The sequence below is a fragment of the Dromiciops gliroides genome, chromosome 3 (genome assembly GCF_019393635.1).
Source record: "Dromiciops gliroides isolate mDroGli1 chromosome 3, mDroGli1.pri, whole genome shotgun sequence".
In the NCBI taxonomy this organism is placed as follows: Eukaryota; Metazoa; Chordata; class Mammalia; order Microbiotheria; family Microbiotheriidae; genus Dromiciops; species Dromiciops gliroides.
Genome location: NC_057863.1, coordinates 250,645,200 through 250,671,041, shown reverse-complemented (window position 1 = coordinate 250,671,041; position 25,842 = coordinate 250,645,200). Strand labels below are relative to the sequence as shown.

Here is a 25,842-nt window from a genome sequence, read left to right as displayed (position 1 = left end):
TAATAGTTTATCAGATTTATGGATAAGGGAAGTATTTAGGACCAAAGAAGTTATAGACAACATTACAGAATTAAAAATAGATAATTTTGATTATATAAAAATTTAAAAGTTTTTGCACAAACTAAACCAATGCAACCAAAATTATAGGGCAAGCAATAAATTGTGGAAATTTTGCAACGAGTATCTCTGATAAAGGCCTCATTTCTCAAATATATAGAGAACTGAGTCAAATTTATAAAAATACAAGTCATTGCCCAATTGATAAATGGTCAAAGGTTATGAACAGTTTTCAGACAAAGAAATCAAAGCTTTCTAGAGTCATATGAATAAAAATGCTCCAAATCACAATTGATCAGAAAAATACAAATGAAAACAACCCTGAGTTACCACCTCACATTTGTTGGAGTGGGTAATATGACAAAAAAGGAAAATGTTGGAGGAGATGTGGGAAAATTGGGACACTAAAGCACTGTCAGAGTTATGAATTGATCCAACCATTTTGGAGAACAATTTGGAATTATGCCCCAAATTATAAAACTCAGCATACCCTTTGCTCTAACAATACCATTGCTAACTATATATCCCAAAGACATCCATAAAAGGGGGCAAAGGGCCTATTTGTACAAAAATATTTATAGCAGCTCCTTTTTTAGTGTTTAAGAATTAGAAATTGTGAGGTTGCCCATCAATTGGGGAATGGCAGAATAAGCTGTGGTATATGATTGAGATAGAATATTATTGTGCTATAAAAAATGATAAGCAGGTTGATTTCAGAAAAACCTGGAAAGACTTACATGAACTGATATATAGTGAAGAGAACAGAAACATCAGAACGTTGTACACAGTAACAACAATATTCTTCCATAAAGAATGGTGAATGAGGGGGCAGCTAGGTGGTGCAGTGGATAAAGCACAGGCCCTGGATTTAGGAGGACCTGAGTTCAAATATGACTCAGACACTTGACACTTAGTAGCTGTGTGACCCTGGGCAAGTCACTTAACCCTCATTTCCAAGAAAGAAAGAAACAAAAGAGAGAGAGAGAGAGAATTGTGAATGACTGAGCTATTCTCAGCAATACAATGATCCAAGATAATACCAAAGGATTAATGATGAAGAATACTATCTGCCTCTAGAGAAAGAACTGATATTGAATATAGACTGAAGCATGTTATTTTTTACTTTCTTTAATTTTTTTTCATTTATTCAAGTCTTGTACAAAATGACTGTTATGGAAATGTTTTACATAATTGCAGATGTATAACCAATATCTGATTGCTTACCATCTCAATGGGGAGGGAGGGATAAAATCTGGAGCTCAAAACTTTAAATAAAAATGTTTTTTAAAAAGAAATTATTGGGGCAGCTTGGTGGTGCAGTGGATAAAGTACCAGGCCTGGATTCAGGAGGACCTGAGTTCAAATCCGGCCTCAGACACTTGACACTTACTAGCTGTGTGACCTTGGGCAAGTCACTTAACCCTCATTGCCCTACCAAAAAAAAAAAGAAAGAAATTATCAAAGAAAACCCCCTTGATATTATAGAGCCAGATAGCAAAGTAGAAATTGAAAGAATCTACCGATCATCTCCTGAAGAAATCCTAAAATGGAAACTTCTAAGAGTATTATAGCTAAATTCCAGAGCTCCTGGACTAAGGAGAAAACATTGCAAGCAGTCAGAAAGAAACAGTTCAAATATTGTGGAACTACTGTCAAAATAACAGAATATTTAGCAGTTTCTACATTAAAAGATAGGAGGACTTGGAATATGATATTCTGGAAGACAGAGGACCTAGGATTACAACCAAGAATCACCTATTCATCAAAACTGTGTATAATCCTTCAGGGGAAAAATTGGACATTCAGTGAAATAGAGGATTTTCAAGCATTCCTGATGAAAAGACAAGAAGAGCTGAATAGAATTTTTACTTTTAAGTAAAAAGCTCAAGAAAAACATAAAAAGGGAAATAGGAAAGAGAAATCATAAGTCCATTCATTGTGGAAATGGTGTCCCGGGGTCCATACATACTCTTGGCATAAATCTCTACTAGGTCTGTACCTCAAAGAAATCAAAGAAAGAGAAAAAGCTTCTATATGCACAAATTATTTATAGCATCTCTTTTCATGGTAGCCAACAAGAGGGTGTCCTCCTATTGGCAACTGGCCAAACAAATTGAATGTCGTGCATTACATCATGCTGGTTTCAGAAGTTCCTTAACATTGCAGAACATCCTGGAAGACATCTATAAGAACTGAGGAGTTTGGCTTGACGGTCCACATAGGGAAAGTTCAAGATCAAATTTTGACATGCAATTGGATGAACAGTCTATAGAGCTTGTCCATAAATATGTATTTCTGTAGCAGATAGCGTAATGGATGAGTTAGGCCCAGAATAAAACAGGAGGAAGAGATGAATAGAAATTATATAGATGGGGGCAGCTAGGTGGCGCAGTGGATAAAGAACTGGCCCTGGATTCAGGAGGACTTGAGTTCAAATCCAGCCTCAGACACTTGACACTTAACTGTGTGACCCTGGGCAAGTCACTTAACCCTCATTGCCCCGCCAAAAAAAAAGAAAAAAGAAATTATATAGGTAATATAGGTACTTGATGCATCCTAAATTTCTTCAGAAACAAAGACCCATCTTTTAATACACATATTATACCATTATCTTTATATTGTTTCAAGACTTGGAATCCTACAGTCTACAAAGAATTAAAAATGAATATTTCTTAGAAAGCAAAGGCTCATGGTGTGCTTCAGCATGTGACTATTAAAGAACTTAAAAGAATAAACCTGAAAAATATCAAGGATGTGTATGATAGAAAAAGGGGATAGGCTGGTCACTAGTTAAGGGCCAGGGATGACATTTGTAGAAACCAGTTCTGCTGGTAGCTTTGTGATTACAGAAGAAATTGAGGAAGAATGCTAGCATGTTGGGGTGTAGTCTGTTGTGAACTTAATGAAGATACTGATAAGTCATGCAGAAAACATAGATGATTTGCAATTTGCATTGTTAGGGAATATTAAAATCAGTGGGCTCCAAATTGATAGGCTCACAGATCCATTTGAGTATTTTAAATAGTCAGTGGTAAGTATTCAAAATTCTATATTCTTTTTCTGTGTTGACCTATATTGCTTCTTCATTTAGTTTGATCAAAAAAATCTTTTAAGTTGGGGCTTCAGTTGGTATGAATTTGGGAATGAAAAGTCTGATTCTGGTGTTTCTAATCATGGGTTTTATTTAAATTTTCACCATCACTCATCCATAAAACTATTAACTTTAAAAAGTGATTTTGAAGATTGATAATTATCTCTATTTTTCAGATAATACCCTAAAACTATTAAAAGACTTAATGAACAGAAAATCTCTTCAAGTGCCAAATATTTATTACCATTTGCCTCATTTATTGGACAATGAAGGAAGCCTTCAACCTGCTGTGCAGATTGGTTTTGGAAGAGCAAGAGGTACACTTTTTTTTTGTAAATTTGTTTTTAAAATTTGGGGGGGGTGGTATAGATCTTAATTTGGCCTTTCAGATATACTATGTTTTTATTTGACAACTCAAAGTTAAGGCTTTCACTTTATTTGTGGTAGTCTCTCTTGAAATCAGTTGCTACAGTCTATGAACTAGGTATGGTAAAAAAAAAATCTCTATTAAGATGAAAGGAATTGGGGCCCTCTGACTTTCTTCACTATAGGATCTGGATTATAGCGAAATTTTAATAAGAGATATTAAAGAGAAATGATTCATAAATTTGGGACATTAAGATTCCACAGCCTTACTTGCAAGCCTATTCCAATGTTTAATAGTTCTTAGGATCATTTCAAGATGGTTGCTCTTATGTCTGTCTTCACTTTCTCTTACTAAAACAGAAACATTTCTTCTCTTTACTTTTCTCTGGAGTTATAAAAGCAATTAGTTTTTATCTCTAAAAACTTTCATGGCTTTATTTAAGCAACTATATTTCCTTTGATAGCTGTTCTCCCTTTCACCCAATTTATTTTTCATTACTTTAATTATTTTAATCAGTTTTCTCTATATCTTCTTTAACTTCACCATTCTTTTCAAAATGTAAAAATAAACCTGGGAAATGTCATTCTAATAAAAATCTAATCTTGACTAAAAGGGTTAATTCTTAACTCTTGCATCCATATTCACTTTTTGAAAATATAATTACTGTTGCTTTCATTTGGTTTGTGATTTATATCTAACTTTTTCTCTTTTATACTTGTATCTTCAATCTTTTTTACCTGTTTCTTATCCAGAACTATATACTACTGTTTTTAATGCCACAAAAATTTATGAAGCACCCATTGTATTGAAGGCAGTGAAGATACAAAAGTTAAAATAAGAAACAAACCCTATCTTGAAGGAATGTTGAGTTATTTTGTTAACCTCTATTGAATTTTATCTGTATTTTTTTGTCAGGCTCTCTCTAATCTACTGAAGTCACAAGTTCTCTTCCCTCTTTAAAACATTTTCAACCCTAATTTAGTGGTGTCTGCAAGTTTAATAGGGATATTCTAATTTCTTTTCAAATGGAACATAGAATGCATAAATTTTTTTGTGCTGAATGTGCTAAATATATCTCAGTAAAGTCCTGTAATTTTTTTTTAGAACTTTTTTTTTGGAGGGGGGCAGGGCAATGAGGGTTAAGTGACTTGGCCAGGGTCACACAGCTAGTGTCAAGTGTCTGAGGTCGGATTTGAACTTAGGTCCTCCTGAATCCAGGGCCAGTGTTTTATCCACTGCACCACCTAGCTGCTCCAAGTCCTGTAATTTTTAAAAAATATCTTTGTGTGCTCTCTTTCTTTCTCTTTCTCTCCTTCATCTCTCCACTCTCCAGACCAGGTTGGTTTTTTGGGTTGGTTATTGTGGGGATTTTTTGGTCTACAGAACTTCTAGTAAAGGAACTTCTCTTACCTGCCAAGATCAGCAACTAGTCTGTAATTTCTAGTCTTAGTTGCCTGAGACTAAGAGGTTAAATGACTTGGTTAGAGTTTAAAAAAAAAAAAGTAGATATCAGAGGAGAGGCTTGTTTAGTGGACTGGGCTTGTCTCAGGCCAGTCCCCTGGTAGTTTAGGTCTGAAATTGGGAAGAAATTAGATAGTAGAAAGGCTTCATAATGGGGAAAAAGATGTTCCTATAGGGTAAAGTGTTGATTCATTTGAGCCCAGCTTCCCAGTGAAGTTCATGCTTCTACTCTGATCATAGGTTTGGTGGAGCCCTTGCTGCTTTTGTCCTTGAATGGTGGCTTAAACCCAGGTCCCTTAATTATTCAAATCTTGAGTTTCCTGTCTTTTAACAAAAAATTTGTTTGTTTTGCATGTGGGTGGGGTAGGAGTAGAGCTTAAGATGTTGGTCCCACTACAGCTGCAACCTAGATCTGATGTGGGCAGAAATTTGGGGTCAAATTGATTGTCCCAAAATAATTACAGGACTCAGTGACTCAGTTTCCCAAGTTTTATTGCAATACTGTGAATGATCACAGGGAGAGAACCAGAAACATGGAAAGGTATCTCTCGAATAGTGAAAGACAGTTATATTTATAGTATAGATAAATTGATTTATCAGTCTCATTATAATAATCTCCACCTTGGGGAGGTATCAGGGAGGGCCTGTCCTACTCATTATAATATTCTCCACCTTGGGGTGTGGCAGGGGAGGGCTTATCCTAATTTGGAGTTCCTGAGGTCCTAAGCCAAGCCCCGAGACGGGTACCTTTTTCAGTGGAGGTGTGTTTTGGGGGTTTACGCATCATAAGGTGAATCTGGGGACAAATTTGGCCTTTTCTGTGCATGTCTCTTTTTGGTTCCCATGACTAGTTTCCAAACAATCATTTTTCTTTTTATTTCTGGTCTGAATTTTCTATAGGCTGTCAATTCCTTTATTGTTATTTGACCTGACCCTTTATGGTCCTGTTAACCTAGCATAAGTTATCCATTAACTGGGATCTGAATCCCTTTTAGAGCTAATATCTGAATTAAAGCTTGGGTCTTAGGTTTTTCTGTTAACCCTTTTTTTACCTCCTATATCAGATCTTAATTTTGAAGCAAGTTCTCTGTTTTGCTCCCCCCCCCCTTTTTTTTTTTTTTGGTGAGGCAATTGGGGTTAAGTGACTTGCCCAGGGTCACACAGCTAGAAAGTGTTAAGTGTCTGAGGTCAGATTTGAACTCAGGTCCTCCTGAATCCAGGGCCGGTGCTCTATCTACTGCGCCGCCTAACTGCCCCAGTTCTGCTCCTTCTTAAACAGGGAAATATATTAAGTATTAAAAAGCTTCAGGACTAAGTTCTATATTTCTCTCTTCATTTTCCTTCTGGCTAGTTTATTATTACTGTTTAAATAAGTAGCTCTAGGAAGTTGGTAGTTGTGTCATTGAAACAATGTTTTTAACTTATGAGAATATCATTTAAACAAATTATAGCCTCTGTAAAATCCATTATATTTACTTATTCCTCTACAAATGAGACCTGTGATTATTTCAAAAGAAAAGTACAATATAATTTTGTTGAACCAACTTTTATATAAGAATTCTAAATTAGGATGCATCTTATTTAAGAGAGCAAAAATTATGGGCAGGAAGAGCTGACAATTCAGGGTCTGTTTTTTTTTTCAAAAGCTACCTGTTTGATTCCTTTAGAAAACAAAAAAGGCTTTAGAACTCTACACAGGGAGGCAGACTGCCCATGTTCCACATTTCTATTCCAGCCAAACCCTCAAATTTGTAGCAGACCAAAAATAATCAAGAATTCCATTGAATCTATAATAAGTGACTTCTTCTACCTTTGAACAGCACAAAAGATAAGTTAGAAGCTCATGAACAATAAGAAAGGACTTGCCATCCCTAGTAAAGGCCAATGCCAATTCCTCCCATTGTGACCAGATAAAGACACATATAGCCTACAAGACTGTCTAGAGATTGCTAGATCTTCATGAACAAGCCATGGGGTGGGGCCTTTGGAAATCAGTGGTAGGTAGTTGCAATGGGCAGTGCCTAGAGTGGTACCAAATTAGCTTGATATATACAACTTTTAGATTGGGACAGTCCAGTGCTATGGGGTCCCAAGCCTCCAAAGCTCTTTTTCTGGAAAGCCAGGGAGGATCTTGAAGATCAAGTTCTGTGATCCTTAAAAACCCTAGGAGAAAGAGATAGGGACAAGAACCTTGTTCATGGGGCAGCTAGGTGGTGCAGTGGATAGAGCACTGGCCTTGGATTCAGGAGGACCTTAGTTCAAATCTGGCTTCAGACACTTAACACTTACTAGCTGTGTGACCCTGGGCAAGTCACTTAAGCCCAATTGCCTCACCAGGAGAAAACAAAAAGAACCATGTTCATTACTGTGAGAATTGGAATGACACTCCTGCTGGAGAGATACTGTAGGGAAGCTCTGCCATGAGGAGAAGCCATGTGAGGACAAACCATGCAGCGTTAGCTTCTGGAAGCTGGCTGGCTTGCAGCTGTAGAGCCGCCTGTTAGTTCTGTCAATCAAAGCTACCAGCCAATTAGCTTGGAGCTCTGTGTGTGTGTATGGCCCTGTTTCCGTTTTCGTGGGAGGCTTCTGGGAGAAGGAAGGGGCAAGGGAGCTTTCTTCAAGATCCTTTTTCTTATCTTCAGTCTTTTCTTATCCACTAGCACCGTCCTACATACATATTTGTTGGTCTCCTATCTTAGAAACAGTCACTTGATTCCATCCCAAGCTATCTTCATGTATCTCTTCTCTCATTCACAACTAAACTCCTAGCAAAAATTATCTATACCAGTTGCCTCCATTTCCTCTACTCCTGTTCACTTCTTTATACTTTTTTTTTTTTAGTGAGGCAATTAGGGTTAAGTAACTTGCCCAGGGTCACACAGCTAGTAAGTGTTAAGTGTCTGAGGCCGGATTTGAACTCAGGTACTCCTGACTTCAGAGCCAGTGCTCTTTCCACTGCGCCATCTAGCTGCCCTCACTTCTTTATACTTTGAAAACTTGTCAGCTCGCCATGATTCAACTGAAACTTCCTTCTCTAAGCTTACCAGTGATCTTATACCTGCTCATGCCAGTAGCCTTAGTAGTTCTTGTGACGCTGCTTTCTCCTAATTCTCTTTCTTCGATATATCTGACTGCTGCTTCTCAGTGTCCCTTGTTAAATCATTATCCGTGGCCCACTCCTTATATGTGGTCATATAGAGAGGCACTGTTTTGGGTCTGTTTGCTTTTTAACTCCTTTTTCTTGATTATATTAGTTCTTATGGACTTAATAATCATTTCTATGCAGAATAATTCTAAAACTATCTATCCAGTCCTTTTCTCCTGAATTCTATATCACCAACTTCCTAGTGAACATTTCTAACCGAATATCCTATAGGTTTTGTGTTGAAAACAGAACTCTCTGTATTAACCCTTATACTACCTTTTTTTTTTTTGTAAGGCAATGAGGGTTAAGTGACTTGCCCAGGGTCACACAGCTAGTAAGTGTCAAGTGTCTGAGACTGGTTTTGAACTCAGGTCCTCCTGAATCCAGGGCCAGTGCTTTATCCACTGCGCCACCTAGCTGCCCCCCCCCCCACTACCTTATTTTTGTCTTTGATTCTTCACTTTCATTCAACCCCCTCCCATACCTAGTCAGTTGCTGAGTCTTAATGGATTCTCCCTACTTGGCATTTTTGCGTGACCACCATCCCAGTCCAGGCCCTTATTGCCTCTAATTTTAATTCTTGAAATAGATTCTTAATTGGTCTCCTTGCTTCATGTCACTTTCTCTCTTGATATCCATTCTCTTTATATCTTCAAAATTGATATTCCTAAACTGTAGGTCTGATCTCATTGCTCTCCTCAAGAAGCTTTATTAGAACACTATTGCCTCTTAAGATAATATACAGGCTTGTCTTTCAGTTAAACTCTTTCAGAGACTGGCCTCAGTTTATCTTTCCGAATGGATTTCACATTACTTTCCTCACATGGCATTTCATCTAACCCATTTTCTTTGCTGTTCTCCATGCATGATATTCCATCTCTTGACCATGTTGTTACAGTAGCTGTGACATATGACTCACATGTTTTTTCTGCTTTGTAGAATTTCTAGTTCTATTTTGGGCTCAGTTTGAGTACCACATCCTAAACAGGTTCTTCCTTATTCCCTCACTTTTTAGTGTTTTTTTCTATCAAGTCCCCCAGATTATTTTACTTTGTGTGTATTTTGTTTTTCTTATGGCATATTTTGCTTTTCTTTGGAATGTGAGTTTTTTGACTGAAGGGATTGTTATCTTTCTCTTTATTTCTCTTCCATTATCACAGTGGATACTTAATTTTAATGGTTATAGAATTGAATTCTATCTCAACATTATTATTATAGACCTGAATCAGATAAGAGGAAACTTGATAAACATAAATATAGGGTTTTACACTTGAGTCAAAACAACAACTGTACAGGCAAAATGGGAAATGCATAAGTAGACAATAGTTTGTTTAATAGCCCTGGGAGTTTTAGTGGGCTGCAAGCTTGATATGGATCAATAGTGTAAGGTGGAAGTCAGGAAAGCTAATAGAATTTGTGGCTACAGTTAAAGAAGTATAATGTTAGAGTAAGGGAGGAGGGTATGGAATCGTTGTACTTTTTCCCCCAAGGCAGACCATGTCCTGAGTATTGTTTTTGGTTCTGGATACTATCTTGGAATTGACATTTCCAAACTAGAACACATCCAGAGGAGGATAAAAAGGAGGGTGAGGGGACTTTAAACCATAAGCTGCTACTAGGTTTGATAAATCATGCCATGTGAAAATGAGTTGGAAAATGTTTTGAGGCTGTATACCCTGGAGAAGAAAAAATGTATTAGGGGAACATAATTCCTGACATCCAATATTTTGAAGCATTATCAGTGCCTGGAGAGTCAGTGGGAGTTACAGGAAAATAGATTTTTTGATCATCATTAGACAATCTTTAAATATGTCCAAAAAAGGATTCTTCTGGCATTTAAGGTAGTGAATCTTGCTTCCCTCCCACAGCCCCAATTGCTTGTGGTGTTTGGCAGATAAATGGTCTTATTAAAGATACTCTTGAGAAATTGTATGCTTTTATATGTAGAATAGATTAGATAAACTAAAATTTCTTTGATTTCTAACTATTCCTGCTCTTAAAACTTTGTTCGTATAGTGGGATGAGATAAGTTGGGTGTGGAAGGACTAGAAAAAATTGTACTCTGTTTGGCAAGCTCTCTTTTTTCTTTATGTGAGTTTCTTTCAGTAATCTGAAAGTCAGTGTTAGAGAGCAAGAACTAAGTATATTAAATTTACCTTTCAAATTTTTTAATGGCAGCAGGGTTTTCTACCTTTAGTCAACTTTAGAGATTAAGTAATTTGTTATATAGCTAAGATTTTGTTTTCTTTTTTTTTTAAGTAAGGCAATTGGGGTTAAGTGACTTGCCCAGGGTCACACAGCTAGTTAAGTGTTAAGTGTCTGAGGCCGGATTTGAACTCAGGTCCTCCTGAATCCAGGGCCGGTGCTCTATCCACTGTGCCATCTAGCTGCCCGATTTTGTTTTCTTTTAAAGAGATATTTCTAACATGTTTTATTTTATTTTTCTCCCATTGTTTTATTTTCCCAAATTACATGTAAATACAGATTTTGACATAAAATTTTTTTTAATACTTTGTGTTCCAAATTCTCTTCCTCCCCTGCCCAAAAACTCAAGCAATTCAATATAAGCCATACATGAATAGTCATGCAAAACATTTCCACATTAGCCAAGTTGTAAAAGAAAAGAGACAAAAACAAAACTTCAGATAAAGGAACTAACACACAAAGAAACAAAAAACATTCTTCAATCTGTAATCAGACACCATCAGTTATCTCTCTGTAGATGGACTGCATTTTTCATAGGACCTTCAGAGTTGTCTTGGATCATTGCATTGCTGAAAATAAGTCCTTCACAGCAGATCATCTTACAGTATTGCTGTTATTTTGTATGCAGTACATTTCACATTGCATCAGCTCATGTAGGTCTTTCCGGGTTTTTCTGAAAACATCCTCCTCATCATTTAAAAATTTTTTTATATATTAAACTACATTTACATAGTACTTTAAAGAGAGATTTCCTTACAATAAACCCATGAGGTTGATTCTTGCAACAACAGTAATAGATAATATTTACATAGTACCTTATACTTGACAAAGAATTTTCTTCACAATAGCCCAGCAAAGTAAATAACCATACATTTTATCATCATCATCAATTCTCATAATCATCAATCCATCCCCAGCTTTATCCAATCATCATCAATCCATCTAATGTAGGAGGCAAAAAAGAGGTTAATAGAAAAACCTAAGACCCAAGCTCTAATTCAGATAGGAGCTCTCAAAGGGAGAAAGACCCCAGTTAATGGATAACTTTACAAGTCAGGATGCTAGGTTATCATACCCACAGTGATCAGTACTCATAATGGGACCATAAAAGGTCAGGTCATATAACAATAAGACACAAGACAGGGTATAGAAATTCTAATGAAAAATGAAGATGTTTTGAAACTAAGCATGGGAATCAGAAAGAGACGTGCAGAAAAGGCTAAATTTGTTCCCAGATTCACCTTATGACATGTAAACTCCCAAAACGCACCTCCACTGAAAAAGGTACCCACCTCAGGGATTGGCTTAGGACCTCAGGAACTCCAAATTAGGATAGGCCCACCCCTGTACCTCCCAAAGGTGGAGAATATTATAATGAGAAGGATAGGCTCTCCCCTGTACCTCCCTAAGGTAGAGATTATTATAATAAATTATTATATAATTATTATATTATATTATTATAGTCAGTTTATCCATACTATAAATATAACTGTCTTTCCTTTCCCTGTTCGAGAGATGCCTTTCCACTTTTCTGGTTCTCTCCCCGTGGTCACTCACAGTATTGCAGTAAAACTTGGGAAACTGAGTCACTGAGTCTTGTAATTCTTTTGGGACGACTCACGATCAATTTGACCCTAAATTCTATCCCATATCACATCTATTAATCAATCACCATCATCATCATCTTACATTACTCTTCCCTGTTTCAAAATGTTTGCACAGTTACTCTTGTTAACTGTTTCCCTCCATCCTATTCCCTTCCCCATGATATTTACTTTATTATCTATCTTCTTTCACTCTATCCCTCCTCAAAAGTGATTTGCTGCTGACTGCCCCCTCCCCCAGTCTGCCCTCCTTTCTTTCACCTCTCCCTCCTTATCCCCTTCCCCTTCTATTTTCCTGCATGGTTAGATAGATGTTATTCCTTCCTTGAGCCAACACTGATGAAATTAAGGTCTTTGAGCCTATTCTGATGAGTGTAAGTTCACTGCCCCATTCCTCCCCCATCCCTCCCCCCCATTCCATAAGCCCTTTCCTGTTTCTTTTATGTGGGATTTCACCCCATTCTACCTCTCCCCTTCCCCCTCCCCCTAACATGTTTTTTTTTTTTAAAGGTAACTATCATCTGTTAATTATTTTGATTTGGTTGTGACATTAAGCACAATCTAAACTTTCTATAAGACCTATGTTTTTTAAAAAACTAGACAGCTAACTAGACTGAGTTTTTATAGTTTCATTAGTAAGCTATCATGTAATTAAGGAAAGTTTTTACAAATATGGTGGAATTCCATTTGTCACATGTTATATATTTTCTAGTGTATGAATAATAGAAGCAAAAAATTATTCAGAATAATAATTTAATATGTGAGGGGTTTTTTTTTCTTTTCAGCTGTATTCAATTTAGCGTACATTTAACAAGTGCCTACTATATGTTTTAATTTTGTAGATGCTGGGAATACAAAAATGAAAAATTATATATTCCTTGCACTAACACTAATAATGTTAACTGATATAATTACTTAGTTATTTCAATGATCTTAACAACCAGGTAGCTTATGGTCTTGCCATCCTTACTCTTTGTTAGACTACATAATGCTTAATGTTTTATTGTAACTTGAGTATTATTTCTAATGCATAGAATAAGATTTTGTTACTTGTTTAGTAATAGTTATTTTTTGTTTTATATTCAAGTAATATTTAAAATAAGTATGTTAAGTGGGATATAATACAATCTTTAAATATTTGTTCTCTGACACTTGTGACTTTGATCCATTATTTATTTCATTTATGTTTTGTATGAGACAATAGCTTTTATAAAATGGACCTATTGAAAAATATAATTTTTCTAATTTGCCCTTATGAGTTTTACACTAATTACTAAATTACTGTTTTTATTTTTATTTTTCAGTTTCAATAGTAATGGGAATTCCCACAGTGAAGAGAAAAGTAAAGTCTTACCTTGTAGAAACTCTTCATTCTCTTATTGATAAGTTATCTCCTGAAGAAATGTTGGACTGTATTATAGTAGTTTACATAGGAGAGGTAATTATTTAATTTTTTATTGTTTTTATATTTTTATGTTGTTTCTGACTTTTTCCTATCACATTTTAACTTGTAATATAGACGTTAAAGCCCAGATTGAATATGCTTTTATAAGGAGTGCTTTAAATGACATGCATTAAGGGTAGGTAGTATTTTACTCATGAGTGTTAAACAAAACATTGTAGTTACATTTTTCTCAGCATCATCTTAAGCCTCAGTTTAAGTGGGGCATACCACTTAAACTTACAAACAGCCCTGCTTTCAAGTTTTATAGGAAAGGAGAGAAACAAGCATTTATTATGAACCTTCTGTGTGTTGAGCACTTTGCAAGTGTGGGAATTTATTGTGATTTGGGGACCCTGACTTTGGGCTGAGATTAAAAAGCCTTAGGCCCTCAGGGTTTTTTTCTGTGTAATAGGGGCTAGTGCCCCTCCCCCTCTGCTTCACCCAAGCAGAGAAGCCCATGGGCCTTAGAGAACACTGGCTGGGCAGACTGCTGGGGAAAGCCCCAGCTCCCTCTGCCCTAAGGGGATCTACCCCAGAGATCCTGGGCTTATCCAGGCCGGTCTCTAGTGTAGCCTGTGTGAAGGTCCCAGGTACGAAGCAGGGGTCATGGGTCCCTTGAGCCCTGGGTGTGGTACGCATGGGACACTCGAGCCCCACTGGCCGCAGCCCTAGCGTGGCCACCAGATTAGCTTGGTGTGTGCGGGGGCACAGGGAACCTGAGGTTTGAGGGGAGAGAAGGAAGATATATACTGGGGACGGACAGAAAGAGGGTGCCAGAGGACAAAGAGACTGCAAGGAGGTCGGTGAGAGAAGGCTAGAGACAATGAGAGGTCAGTGAGAAAGGGATGCTAGAGATGCTGAGGGGGGGGTGGACAGAAGGAGCAAGTAAAGAAAACACAGTGGGGTTGAGAAAGTGAAGGAGGCTTGGAGCTAGAAGAAAGGAGCTGAGCAGTGAAAGCGAAGCAGGGGAGCTGGAGTGAAGGAGAAAAAGAGTGAAAGTTGGACTGGAGGTCCAAACAGCATACCCTCAGGCAAGAGGCGGCAATGGCCCTTATTATATTAAAAGCAGTCAGGTCTTGTATAACTTTGCATTTCTTATCTTACATTTATTTTTATAAATAAAGCCTGCTTTGATTATTTAATTAAGAGGCTTCTTAATCATTTGCTTATCAATTTGGGAGCCGAGCAGTGTGGAGAAATTTTTAAAAGGCCCCTAACAGATTGGCTTTGGAAATTAATAGCAGTCAGATAGCCAGCCAGTCAAACATCCACAGATTAGGCCCCCCAGTTAAATTAGGCCCAAGCAAGTTAGTTAAATATTTCTTACATTTGATTGGCGACCATGAAGGGACTTACGGCCCAATTATAATTTTTCTAAAGTTATACTTGTTCATATAGTCATAATTTTTTAATGTAAATACAGTTATAATTTTTCAGATTAGTAGATATAGTTAATTTTTTTTTACACAAGTATGATCTCATAATAGCCCTTGAGAGGGAGATACTATTACAATCCTCATTTTACAGTTAAGGAGACTGGGGCAGACAGAAGTTAAAGGATTTGCCTGTAGTCAAATAGCTAGTCTCAGACTAGATTTGAACTCAGGTCTCCCAGATTCCAGGCTCAGTTCTCTACTGTACCACCAGCTGCCCCTATGAGGGTAATATTGTAGGATTTGGAGTTCAGTGAGCTAGTTTCTTTATCTCATCATGGGGTTGTATCTTTAGAGCTGGAGGTGATCACAGAGGTCACCAAGAAGAGCCCCTCATTTTATAGATTTGGAAACTCAAGCCCAAGTGATTAAATGACCTGGCTAGTGTCACACAGGTAGCAAATGAGAGGCTTGTACTCAGTGACATCTAAAGTCCTCAGTACTAAATTCTGTACTGCCATCCCTAGAACCTACTTCTTGGCCCTCCTGTCTTTTTGAAGTACTTGTAGTCTAAGGTAAGAGGTATAAGGGGCAGCTAGGTGGCGCAGTGGATAAAGCACCGGCCCTGGATTCAGGAGTACCTGAGTTCAAATTTGACCTCAGACACTTGACACTTAAAAAAAAAAAAAGGTGTAGCTTGGAATTTGATTTTGCCTTCTTCGTTCTGCCTCCCCACCTAACAGAGTCAGTTCATTGTTATCAAGAAAGACAGAGAAATAAATATCTTATTATTGGTAACAACTATCTTAGTTATTTTCCTTTCTTTGCCTCCTTTCAATCTTCTGAGAAGTGGGGTTCATACAGTGATAGACCTCTAGCATTTTTTCCTGCAACTTAAGAAAGACTTCTTGAGCAAATTTTTACTCAATTCATATTTTACATTCCTATGTAGAAGTTCAGTATTTAAAATAGTATGAAGATATATTTTGAATATATATGTGTATGTATATCTGTGGAAAACCAGCCTACAAAATTGTTTCATCAATTTTTATATTCTAATGCACCAAAATAGACTCAAATTTGTTAATCTTAATTTAGTTCCTTTCTTAATATTCAAGTGATTCTATAATTGCAAGTAACTAATAAACTTTGATTCCTATTAACTGCTTTTGATGTTGGTAAAATTTTAAAGTTGTGTATGAACTGTACTTTGCAAAGCAGTTAATGAATTCAAGAAGAGACATTCAGACCTCTTTGAGTTATGTGCCCAGTAATGGTATCAAGTTAAATGATATGAACATTTTGGTAACTTTGGGGTATAGGTTGCAAAAAGTTTTCCAGAATGATTGGAGCAGCAGTGCATATTGTGTCCATCTTCTCCTAACTCCTCTTAAAATTGTAATTTTTCTCTTTTCCTCATTTTTGCCAATCTGATGATTGGTAGGACCTTAGAATTGTTTTAATTTGTTTTTCTTTACTTATTGATTATTTGGAGCATTTATGTGGTTGTTGATAACTTGTAGCTTCTTTTAAGAATGGCCACTATTATCCTTTGACCAATCTTTTGAAGAATGGCTTTTATTTTTATACATTTGTATCAATTGCCTACATATTATTCTGTATTATTAAGTATTAGAGACTTACAAATTAGAAAAACTCTGAAGTTTCACCTCAAGCCCAGCAGATTGGGAAAAAAGCTAAGACAAAAATGGTAATGTTAGACTGTGTGGGAAGATAGACAATTTATATTCTGTTTGTGGAGCTGTGATTTGATCCATTCATTCTGGAAAACAGTTTGAAGTAATGTGATGTCACTAAAGTCTTAATAGCTTTTGATCCAACTACTCACTACTGGGTTATATTCCAAGGTCAAAGACAGAATATTTATTCCAAAATATTTGTAACAACAGATATGCAATGACAAAACACACAAATCTGGAAACAAAGTAGGTACCCATAAATTGTGGAATGCCTGAATGAATTATAGCAGAGCCATAATAAATTGTGATTATGAGGTCTTCAGAGAAATTAGAGGACTTGTATGATCTGATTCAACATGAAATATACATGGTTATTAAAATGATGTTAGCAAAAACAACACTTAAAGGCAGCTAAACTCAGAGTAAATGTCCCTAGGGAATGTGTGATGAAAAACACTTCCTTTTCCTCTTTAAGGAAGGTAGGAAACACTAGGAGTGGAAGTTGATTTTGCTGACATATTTTTCTTTATTGAAAGGAAGAATTCATTGAGGGAGTGACATCAACATATTTCTTGTCTGTGTTTTGCCATGAGTTTGCTTTGGAGAGTCTGTCCAGTTTGCTAGGGACTTGTCTTGCTTTCTCCTGACATTGCAAAGAGTGAAGCACATGGGCCATCTGCCAGTTAATCTCTCACCACATGGACCAGTCCATTTTTTTGATCATACATTTTCCTGATGATATCCTTTATTCTAGTTCTCCTTGAAATGTCTTTGTTATGTGTTGCTGTCTTCTGACAATAGTCACCAAGAACATCTATGTAGTCAGCTGAATAATACTCCCTTTTTTTTTTTTTTGTGAGGCATTTGGGGTTAAGTGACTTGCCCAGGGTCACACAGCTAGTAAGTGTGTAAAGTGTCTGAGGCTAGATATGAACTCAGGTACTCCTGAATCCAGGGCCAGTGCTCTATCCAGTGCGCCACCTAGCTGCCCCCCAATAATACTCCTTTTAACTCTTTGGAGACTAGCGTTTCTTGTCTTGTAGTCACACAGCAACGTTGGTTAAATATTGGTGTTAAGAAGATAGGCTTTTGTTTCTGAAAGAAGTTTGTGATCATTTAAAGTACTTTGAAATTTCAGGAGGCAATCTAGCCCACTCTTCTTGTCCAATAAAACTCTGGGCTCATCTCATCTTTTCATAATGTCTGTCCAAGATATATGTGCTAAAGGATAGGATACATAATTTATAGAAGGAACAGCAAATTGGCCATTTTGTTTGGAACATGGAGTGGGTAAAGGGGAGTAGTGTATAAAATAATTTGGTTAGATTGTGAAAGGCTTTTAATGTCAGATAGAGTCATTTGCATTTTATGCTACAAGCATTATTGGATCAACTGAAGCATCTTGAATAAGAGTGATGTCAGATTTATACTTTACAAATATCAGTTTGGTAGCTGTATGTAAAAGGATTGGAAAGACTGGAGAATAGGATACCCTAATTATGAAGTTGTTGTAGTGGTCCGAGTAAGAGATTATTAGCGCCTGAACTAAGGTAAGGGTCACGTGAGTAGAGAGATGGGGATAGTTGGAGGGGAGTGCTGTCGTCTATCCTTTGTTCCCCAAGAGGACCATGACATTGGGTTGATGTCATGACTGGCACTAAATTGAAGTGTGGGAGGGCTGTGGAAGGTCAACAAACTCACTCTCTCACTCCAAAACCATCTGAGTCCAGTGGTGAGATATATATCAGGACCAGTGATGGCCCCAGATGTTTTTTTTTTCTTTTTACGGGGCAATGGGGTTAAGTGACTTGCCCAGGGTCACACAGCTAGTAAGTGTCAAGTGTCTGAGGCCGGATTTGAACTCAGGAACTCCTGAATCCAGGGCCGGTGCTTTATCCACTGTGCTACCTAGCTGCCCCAGCCCCAGATGTTTTAAGGCAGTTGGGGGTTAAGTGACTTGCCCAGGGTCACACAACTAGTAAGTGTGTTGGAAGACACTTGGTGGAGGTAGAATTGACAAGACTTGGCACCCGATTGGATGTGACACCTGGGTGACTGGAAGAATCATGCTGCCCTTTACAAAAATGAATTTAGAATAAGGACTGGTTATTGGAAAGAAGAAAAACTTTAAAGTATTGGAAACAGTGGAGTGAATGAATATTTTTTTCCAAACCCCGGTAATATTAGTTTAGCAGCTTTCAGGAGTTTGCAAAAGATGGCAGCAAATAGAGCTAACTTTGGCCAGACTTTGAACTTAGCCGGAACACCTAGTATCTTGATTGTAGAAAGTTTTATTTGGAATTATTGAAATTTATTTGGAATTATTGAAAATAGCCATGGCCAGGCCCCTATCCAAAACTTATTTGATTTCTCAATGGATAGTATTATTTTGCCTTTTTTCATCCTGACCTGATGGTGTAAGATGATAAATCAAAAGGCATTGATTTATAAGGCAGACATAGATTGTAGGGGTGAGGGGGCACTACCAACTTTATCATTCAGATACTTTTTTGGTGAGTACTTTCCATTTTATTTGTGGTTGTTCTTCAGCCCTTCAATTGTATCCAACTCTTTTTGACCCAATGGACCACATTTTCCATGGGGTTTTCTTGGCAAAGATACTGGAGTGGTTTGCCATTTCCTTCTTCAGTGGATTAAGACAAACAAAAGTTAAGTGACTTGCCCAGGGTCTTGTAGGTAGTAAGTGTCTGAGGTCAATTTGAACTCAGGTCCTGACTCTAGGCCCAGAGTTCTTTCCACTGAGTGCCACCTAGGTGCCCTAATTCCATTTTATTATTCCTTCCTTCCTTTCTTCCTTCCCTCCTTTCCTCCCTCCCTCCCATTTAGATGCCATATGGTCATAAGGAAAGCAGGAAAGCTCCTTTTAATCATCTGATCTTGTATTATCCATGCTAATGCTTCCTGTTCTTGTTGCAGACTGAATAGAAATTCATATGTAGAAAAAATTGATTAAATATATACACATAACCAGCACATTTCCACTGCTGTCATCAATCAACATACTAAATTAAAATTATACATGGTTTATTTTATATTGTATTTTGCTCTGATGCCAGAAAGTTCTTTTGTAGTATTTGTTTTTTCTTACATAGGAACTGACCTCAAACTATCTGTTTTTATTCCTTAAAACACACTCGATTAACATCCTGTGAGTCATTATAGAAGGTAGTCATTTGGGAGGTATTATTAGAAGAGGAAATAGCTGGGCAGCTAGGTGGTGCAGTGGATAGAGCACCAGCCCTGCATTCAGGAGGACCTGAGTTCAAATCCGGCCTCAGACACTTGGTACTTACTAGCTGTGTGACCCTGGGCAAATCACTTAACCCTCATTGCCCCACATGAATGAATGAATCAATGAATCAATGAATCAATGAATCAATGAAAGAAAAATGCATCTGTCCGTTGAAAAAAGAAATTTCTAAACTAAGTTATCCTGGTGGAATAATTCTGAAAAAATTTGTTATGCTCCCTCATGTAATGTATATTCCTGATATTTCCAGCACAAGTCATTATGCTTCCTTTCTTTAGTAATCAGTATATAACATAGAGAATACCTCTGCCACAAAATATAATCAAATGTAAACAAAATCTATATATTCAAAACTGATAGGATCTTATTTTGCATTTCAGTTAACTGTTCCCAAACAGTTGACTGACTTTGGGGCAGTTTCCTGTCTAACATGCAGTAGTTTCTATACAAAGATCCCTTTTCTTGACAAATAGGACTGTATACAAGGGCAAGAATTCAGTTTAATTAGTATTACTATCATCTGCTATTTGCAAAATTGGTTCTTAATTGAATAAGTCCTATGTGGTTATGCTAAAATTATTGCCCTTTAAGAAACATGCATTTGATAATGCATTGAATTTTTTAAAAATTAAATTTCAGCTTTTTTATCCAGAGAGTAGGTAAATTGAGCAACAGGCGTTGATTAAGGAACTTCTGTATTCCAGGCACCATGCTAGGCACTGGAAATATAGGGGGGGGTAAAAAGAAAATAGTCCTTCCTCTGAAGGTGTTTGTGTATATAAATGCAACGTATGTATACAGTAAATAGAAGGTAGCTTGAGGGGCAGAGGGGACATACTAGGAGTGGGGGGAATGAAGAACAGCCTCCTGTAGAGGGCATGACTTGAACTGAGCTTTGGAGAAAGCTGAGGATTTTAAGCAAAGGTGAGAAGGGCAGGCCCTGACGGCTTTGGTGGGGAGGGAGATGTAATGCCATGTGACACATTGCAAGTAACCTAGTTTGGATGGATCCATGTGATGAAGGACTTTAAAAGTCAAACAGAGAAATATGTATTTGAACTAGAAGCAATAAGGAGCCACTGCAGTTTGGACCTCTGCTTTAGGGCTGTCACTTTTGCACAGTGTAAAGTCAGTAAGCTAACAAAATGCGCTGAACTTCTATTTATCCAGAAAATTTAGGAGAGGGAGTGTTTTGATCACTTGAATATTCTGAAAATAACCTCCCATTTATATAAAGCTTTAAGGTTTACAAAGCACTTCCTCACAGCACACCTGTGAGGTAGATTATGACAAGTGTTATCCCCATTTATAGATGAGGAAAGCTAGATACAGTTTTACCTAGATTCACACATACATCAGTGTATACCTGGCAAGGATCAGAATCAAGATTTTAATTTAGGTCTTAAAATTCCCACAATATTTTCTTTTTATGATGTGTATATGTATACAAATGGCCACAGACACACACACACACACACACACACACACACACGGGTTACCCAAATTCAAGAATCTGGATAACAGAAAATATCCATAGCACTAAAATTCTATTAAATAATTTAATTTTTAATGATTTCAAAATCATTTTAGTATCTTATATTGAATAGAGGGTCAGCATTACAAACATTATCATTGTGCAGTATTATTGGTGTGAGATGTGTAGGCTCTTGGGTTATGACCTGTAGGTAGTCAATCTGGGTTAAGTGACTTGCCCAGGGTCACACAGCTAGTAAGTATCTGAGGTCAGATTTGAACTCAAGTCCTCCTGACTCTAGGCCTGATGCTTCCTTCCTTCCTTCCTTCTTTTTTGTGGGGGCAGTGAGGGTTAAGTAAGTGACTTGCCAAGGATCACACAGCTAGTAAGTATCAAGTGTCTGAGGCCAGTTTTGAACTCAGGTCCTCCTGAATCCAGGGTCAGTGCTTTATCCACTGCACTACCAAGCTGCCCCAAAAGTTGCTTTTTTTTTTTTTCAAGACATGGTTGACATTTATTTACTCATTATTTGTCTGTTAGCACTTTCTTGCTTGTTGAGCTCATCTTTTACTATGGCTTAAACACTAGCTTCTTAAACTGTGGTTGTGACCCCATATAGGGTTGCATAACTGAATGTGGGGGTCACGAAAAATTTGGCAAAATGTATACCTATTTTATATACTCAGGGTCACATAAAAATTTCTTGGGTGAAAAGTGGTTGTGAGTGCAAAAAGTTTAAGAAGCCCTGGCTTAAACCATCATCACTATGCACTTGACTCCTAAATCTCTTTCTGAATATTCCTACATTTTCTTTGTTTCTAGACCCATATCACCACCAGGATATTTTCTGCCATTACTTTTTTTCCCATGCTTTAAATATAACCCTGGACTGTTAGGCCTAGTTATTCATTGTGACATCTCTATTTCTATTACTGACATGACTTTCTCCAAACCACAGAGTCATCTTTGATTCTCTCCTCCCTTCTTCCATATCTAATTAACCATAAAATTATATTGATTGTACCTTCACAAAGGTTCTGGCATGTCCCCCCCCCCTCCCGCCCCCTTTCCGTTCATCTAGTAAACATTTATAAAGATATGCAGATCATTATGTTAGGCACTAGGGGAAAATATACAGTTTAAGACCCAATCCCTGTCTTTATAATGCTTAGCATTTAGCAAGGAAATTTGACACAAAGAAATAACTGTAATACATAATATTCTTTGATAAGTGAAAAGTGAATTAGAGAAGTGTCAAACTAAATCCAATCCAGTCCATACCAGAGGCACTTGTTATATGCAAGGCGTATATATGTGACCAAAGGGAAGATTACTGCTGAAAGGAATGATAAAAATTGGCTTCATGGGGGAGATTCATTTAAGTTGGACCATCAGTGCCTGGTATGTAGTATGCACTTAATAAATGATTTATTGATTGATTTTCTCACATGGAATTATTAATTTTAAGAAGACAGTATGATAGTATAATGTTTTTGGTGACTACCTCCTGGAATACAACAAAATATTGGTATATGTAGTACATTAAATAGGATAGCCGTTACTTTTAAGTTATTTTACTTAACTTTCTACTGGAAACATTTCATGCATTGGATGATGGACATTTATTTTCCTCCCCCTTCCCTTGAATATTAAGGTACAGAATGATACAGAATCTGCTTTTTGTTTTATATATGTTGGAAAATGACTAGATTTTCCATGGCAGTACAAAAACAGATGAATCAAAGTTTGAGATTAGATTGAAAGTTTCAGGGATTGCTCCCAACCCCACCCCCCCACCTTTATTTTGCCTTGTTTTTCATTGAAACATCATATATAGTGGTCACATATATTGCTTGTTATGTACTTGAATTTCCAGGTCTTTTGATCACCATTCATTCAGTATTGATTATTCAAATTCCTTTACTTGTTAGCTGTTAGAGAAAAAGACACCTATTACATCAATTTAAAAGAAAAAATAGTTAATTTAAAAGTTAATATTGGGGCAGCTAGGTGGCATAGTGGATAGAGTACCAGCCCTGGATTCAGGAGGACCTGAGTTCAAATCTGGCCCACTTGATGCTTACTAGCTGTGTGACCCTGGGGAAGTCACTTAACCCCAATTGCTTCACACACACCCCCAAAAGAAGTTAATATTTATTTCCAGAGGCTCTATTTTGTATTTGACTGTTAGCCAAGTTACTAATACATGTGGTCAGAAGTCAATGGTAAATAAAATACTCAACTCATGCCCCATTCTAAGAGATTTCGGGAATGATGTGAGGCTTCTCTGTATGGGTTGAGGGAAGTGCCCAGAAGTGGTATCTCATCCTTTGGAGCCATAGTTGCTAAACATAGTTGTTTCTCATCCCCATTTATGTATCCATCATCTGGAGACTGGCATGAGAAAAATCTCTGGTCCTGCCGTCCCTTTTTCTTGTATGCAGTAGTTGAAAGGGCTGGGGCAGGCGCTCCTTAATTCTCTTGATCATCTTTCTTTGGACCCTGAGCACGAGCTGGTCCTATTCAGGCTTTGTTCTTTAAAGAATAAATTAATCTGTTATTCAGCAAGCAGTTAAGTGCCTACTATGTGCCAGACACTTTGTTTCACACTTTAGGATCCCAACACAAAAATCCCTTTCTTCAAGGAGGTGATGTTCTAGTAGGAGAGAGAGCATTATTCTTATACAGGGTCTTCCAGAAATCTTAGTGCAGCTTTAAGGTATTAAACTTCATGTGTATATTTAATAATAAGCTGTTAAAGCTTAAAACCCAAACTAAATTTTTTAGCATACCCTTTATAAATATGTACGGAATGGACATTAAGTAGAAGGTAGTTGGAATCAAGAAGGCTTTGAAGGGTTTTGTGAGGCAGAGGTGAGGAAGGTTTGCCTTATACACATGGGGCTGGCTGGTACAGAGTCAGGGATACAGAAGATGAGGTGCCATGTACAAAGAAAAGAAAGATCAATTTGGTGGACCATGGCGTGAAACCAGGGAACTAATATGTAATGAAAGTGGAGAGGTAAGTTCAGGCCACATTGTGAAGGGAGCCATTGGAGTTCATTGAATAGTAGATTAACATGGTCAGGTCTGTCTGTGCTTAAAGAAAATCACTTTGGCAGTACTATTCAATATGGTCTGGAGTGGAGAGAGCCTTGAGGTGAGGAGACTAATTATGAGATCTTTGGATTAGTCCAGGGGAGAAGTGACAAAAGCATTAATTAAGGTGGTGACTGTGAGAGTACTGAGAAGGGGGCAGATGACTCCCCTCACCATGTTACTCTACTATTTAATGAACTCCAATGGCTCCCTTCACAGTGTGGCCTGAACTTATTTCTCTACTTTCATAGGAATAGGGGTAGACAGTGTCACACAGAGAAAGGGCAAGATTTGGTAACTGATTGGAGATATGCAGTGATGGGCATTGAAGAGTTAAAGATAATGATAAGATTCTTTATCTTGGACACTAGAAGGATAGTGCCCTTGACAGAAACAGGGAAGTTCAGAAGAAGGGCCCTGGTGGTAGATGGAGAGGGGGCAAGGTAATGAGTTCTATTTCGGATATGTTGCATTTAAGAGGTCTATGGGACATTTGACTGGAGGTGTTGAATTGTCACAGGATGATGTGGGAGTGAATGAAGCTCATGAGACAGACTGGGATTAGATAAATAGATCAGTGAGTCATCTTCTTTCTAGGCCAGCCAGCTCTCTGTTCACTATGCTAAGTTATCACTCATCTCATTATATATAGGAATAAATGTCTAAGAACATGAACATAACTAAACATTTTTTTTTATTTTTCAGACGGATCTAGATTATGTACACAGTGTTGTAGCCATTCTGGAGAAAGAGTAAGTTATTCCTAATTAAAGAATTAGATGATATTTTAATTACCATCTCATTGTCTAATGGCCTTTTTTACTCAAAGAAAAATATAAAATAGTATATCTTTTATGTAGTATCTTTTCTTATGAAGTTCAAAACATGATGTTAAACTTCATATCATTTATCTGAAGTTACTAAGAAGTAGTTCATATGCCCCTATGACAATATAGGACACACATCCAGAAGAGGGTCTGCAAGTAGGGGATCTTAAGGTGCCGTATGTATTGAACTGTCAGTAACAATGTTTAATTCTAAAAGACATGATATTTAGAGAATTCCACCTCTCCCCCAACCCCTTGTCTTACTCATTCAGATTTTGTACACTTGCCTTTATAAAGGCACATTTTTACTCAGTAAAACATTTTCAGTTCAGTAAACATTTATTCATAGCCTATTTTGTGCCAGGCACTATGCTAAGCACTAGGAATACAAGTAAGAAAAAGCCCCAGACATTCACTAGCTGTGTGACCCTGGGTAAGTCACTTGACCTCTGTTTACCTCAGTCCACTGGAGAAGGAAATGGCAAACCACTCCAGTATTGGGGGTGGGGGGCAACTATGTGGTACAGTGGATAGAGTAAGAGGCCTAGAGTCAGAAAGATTCATCTTCCAAGTTTAAATCTGGCCTCATACACTCAACTGCTGTGTGACCCTGCACAAGTCACTTAGCCTTGTTTGGCTCTGTTTCTTCATCTTTAAAATGAGCTGGATAAGGAAATGGCAAATCATTCTAGTATCTTTGCTAAAAAAAAAAACCCCGAGTTGG

General features: G+C 37.3%; 1 protein-coding gene across 2 annotated transcripts in view; it reads left to right on the top strand.

The window, feature by feature from the left end:
- Positions 1 to 25,842, top strand: part of MGAT4A (alpha-1,3-mannosyl-glycoprotein 4-beta-N-acetylglucosaminyltransferase A) — a 151,335-nt gene that overhangs the window by 86,580 nt on the left and 38,913 nt on the right. For both annotated transcript variants that reach the window (XM_043995662.1, XM_043995661.1), the window contains 3 exons: positions 3,325 to 3,465; positions 13,235 to 13,368; positions 24,997 to 25,043. In XM_043995662.1, coding sequence (XP_043851597.1) covers positions 3,354 to 3,465; positions 13,235 to 13,368; positions 24,997 to 25,043 — 293 coding nt within the window. In that variant the 5' untranslated portion in view covers positions 3,325 to 3,353. The remainder of the gene's footprint in view (positions 1 to 3,324; positions 3,466 to 13,234; positions 13,369 to 24,996; positions 25,044 to 25,842) is intronic.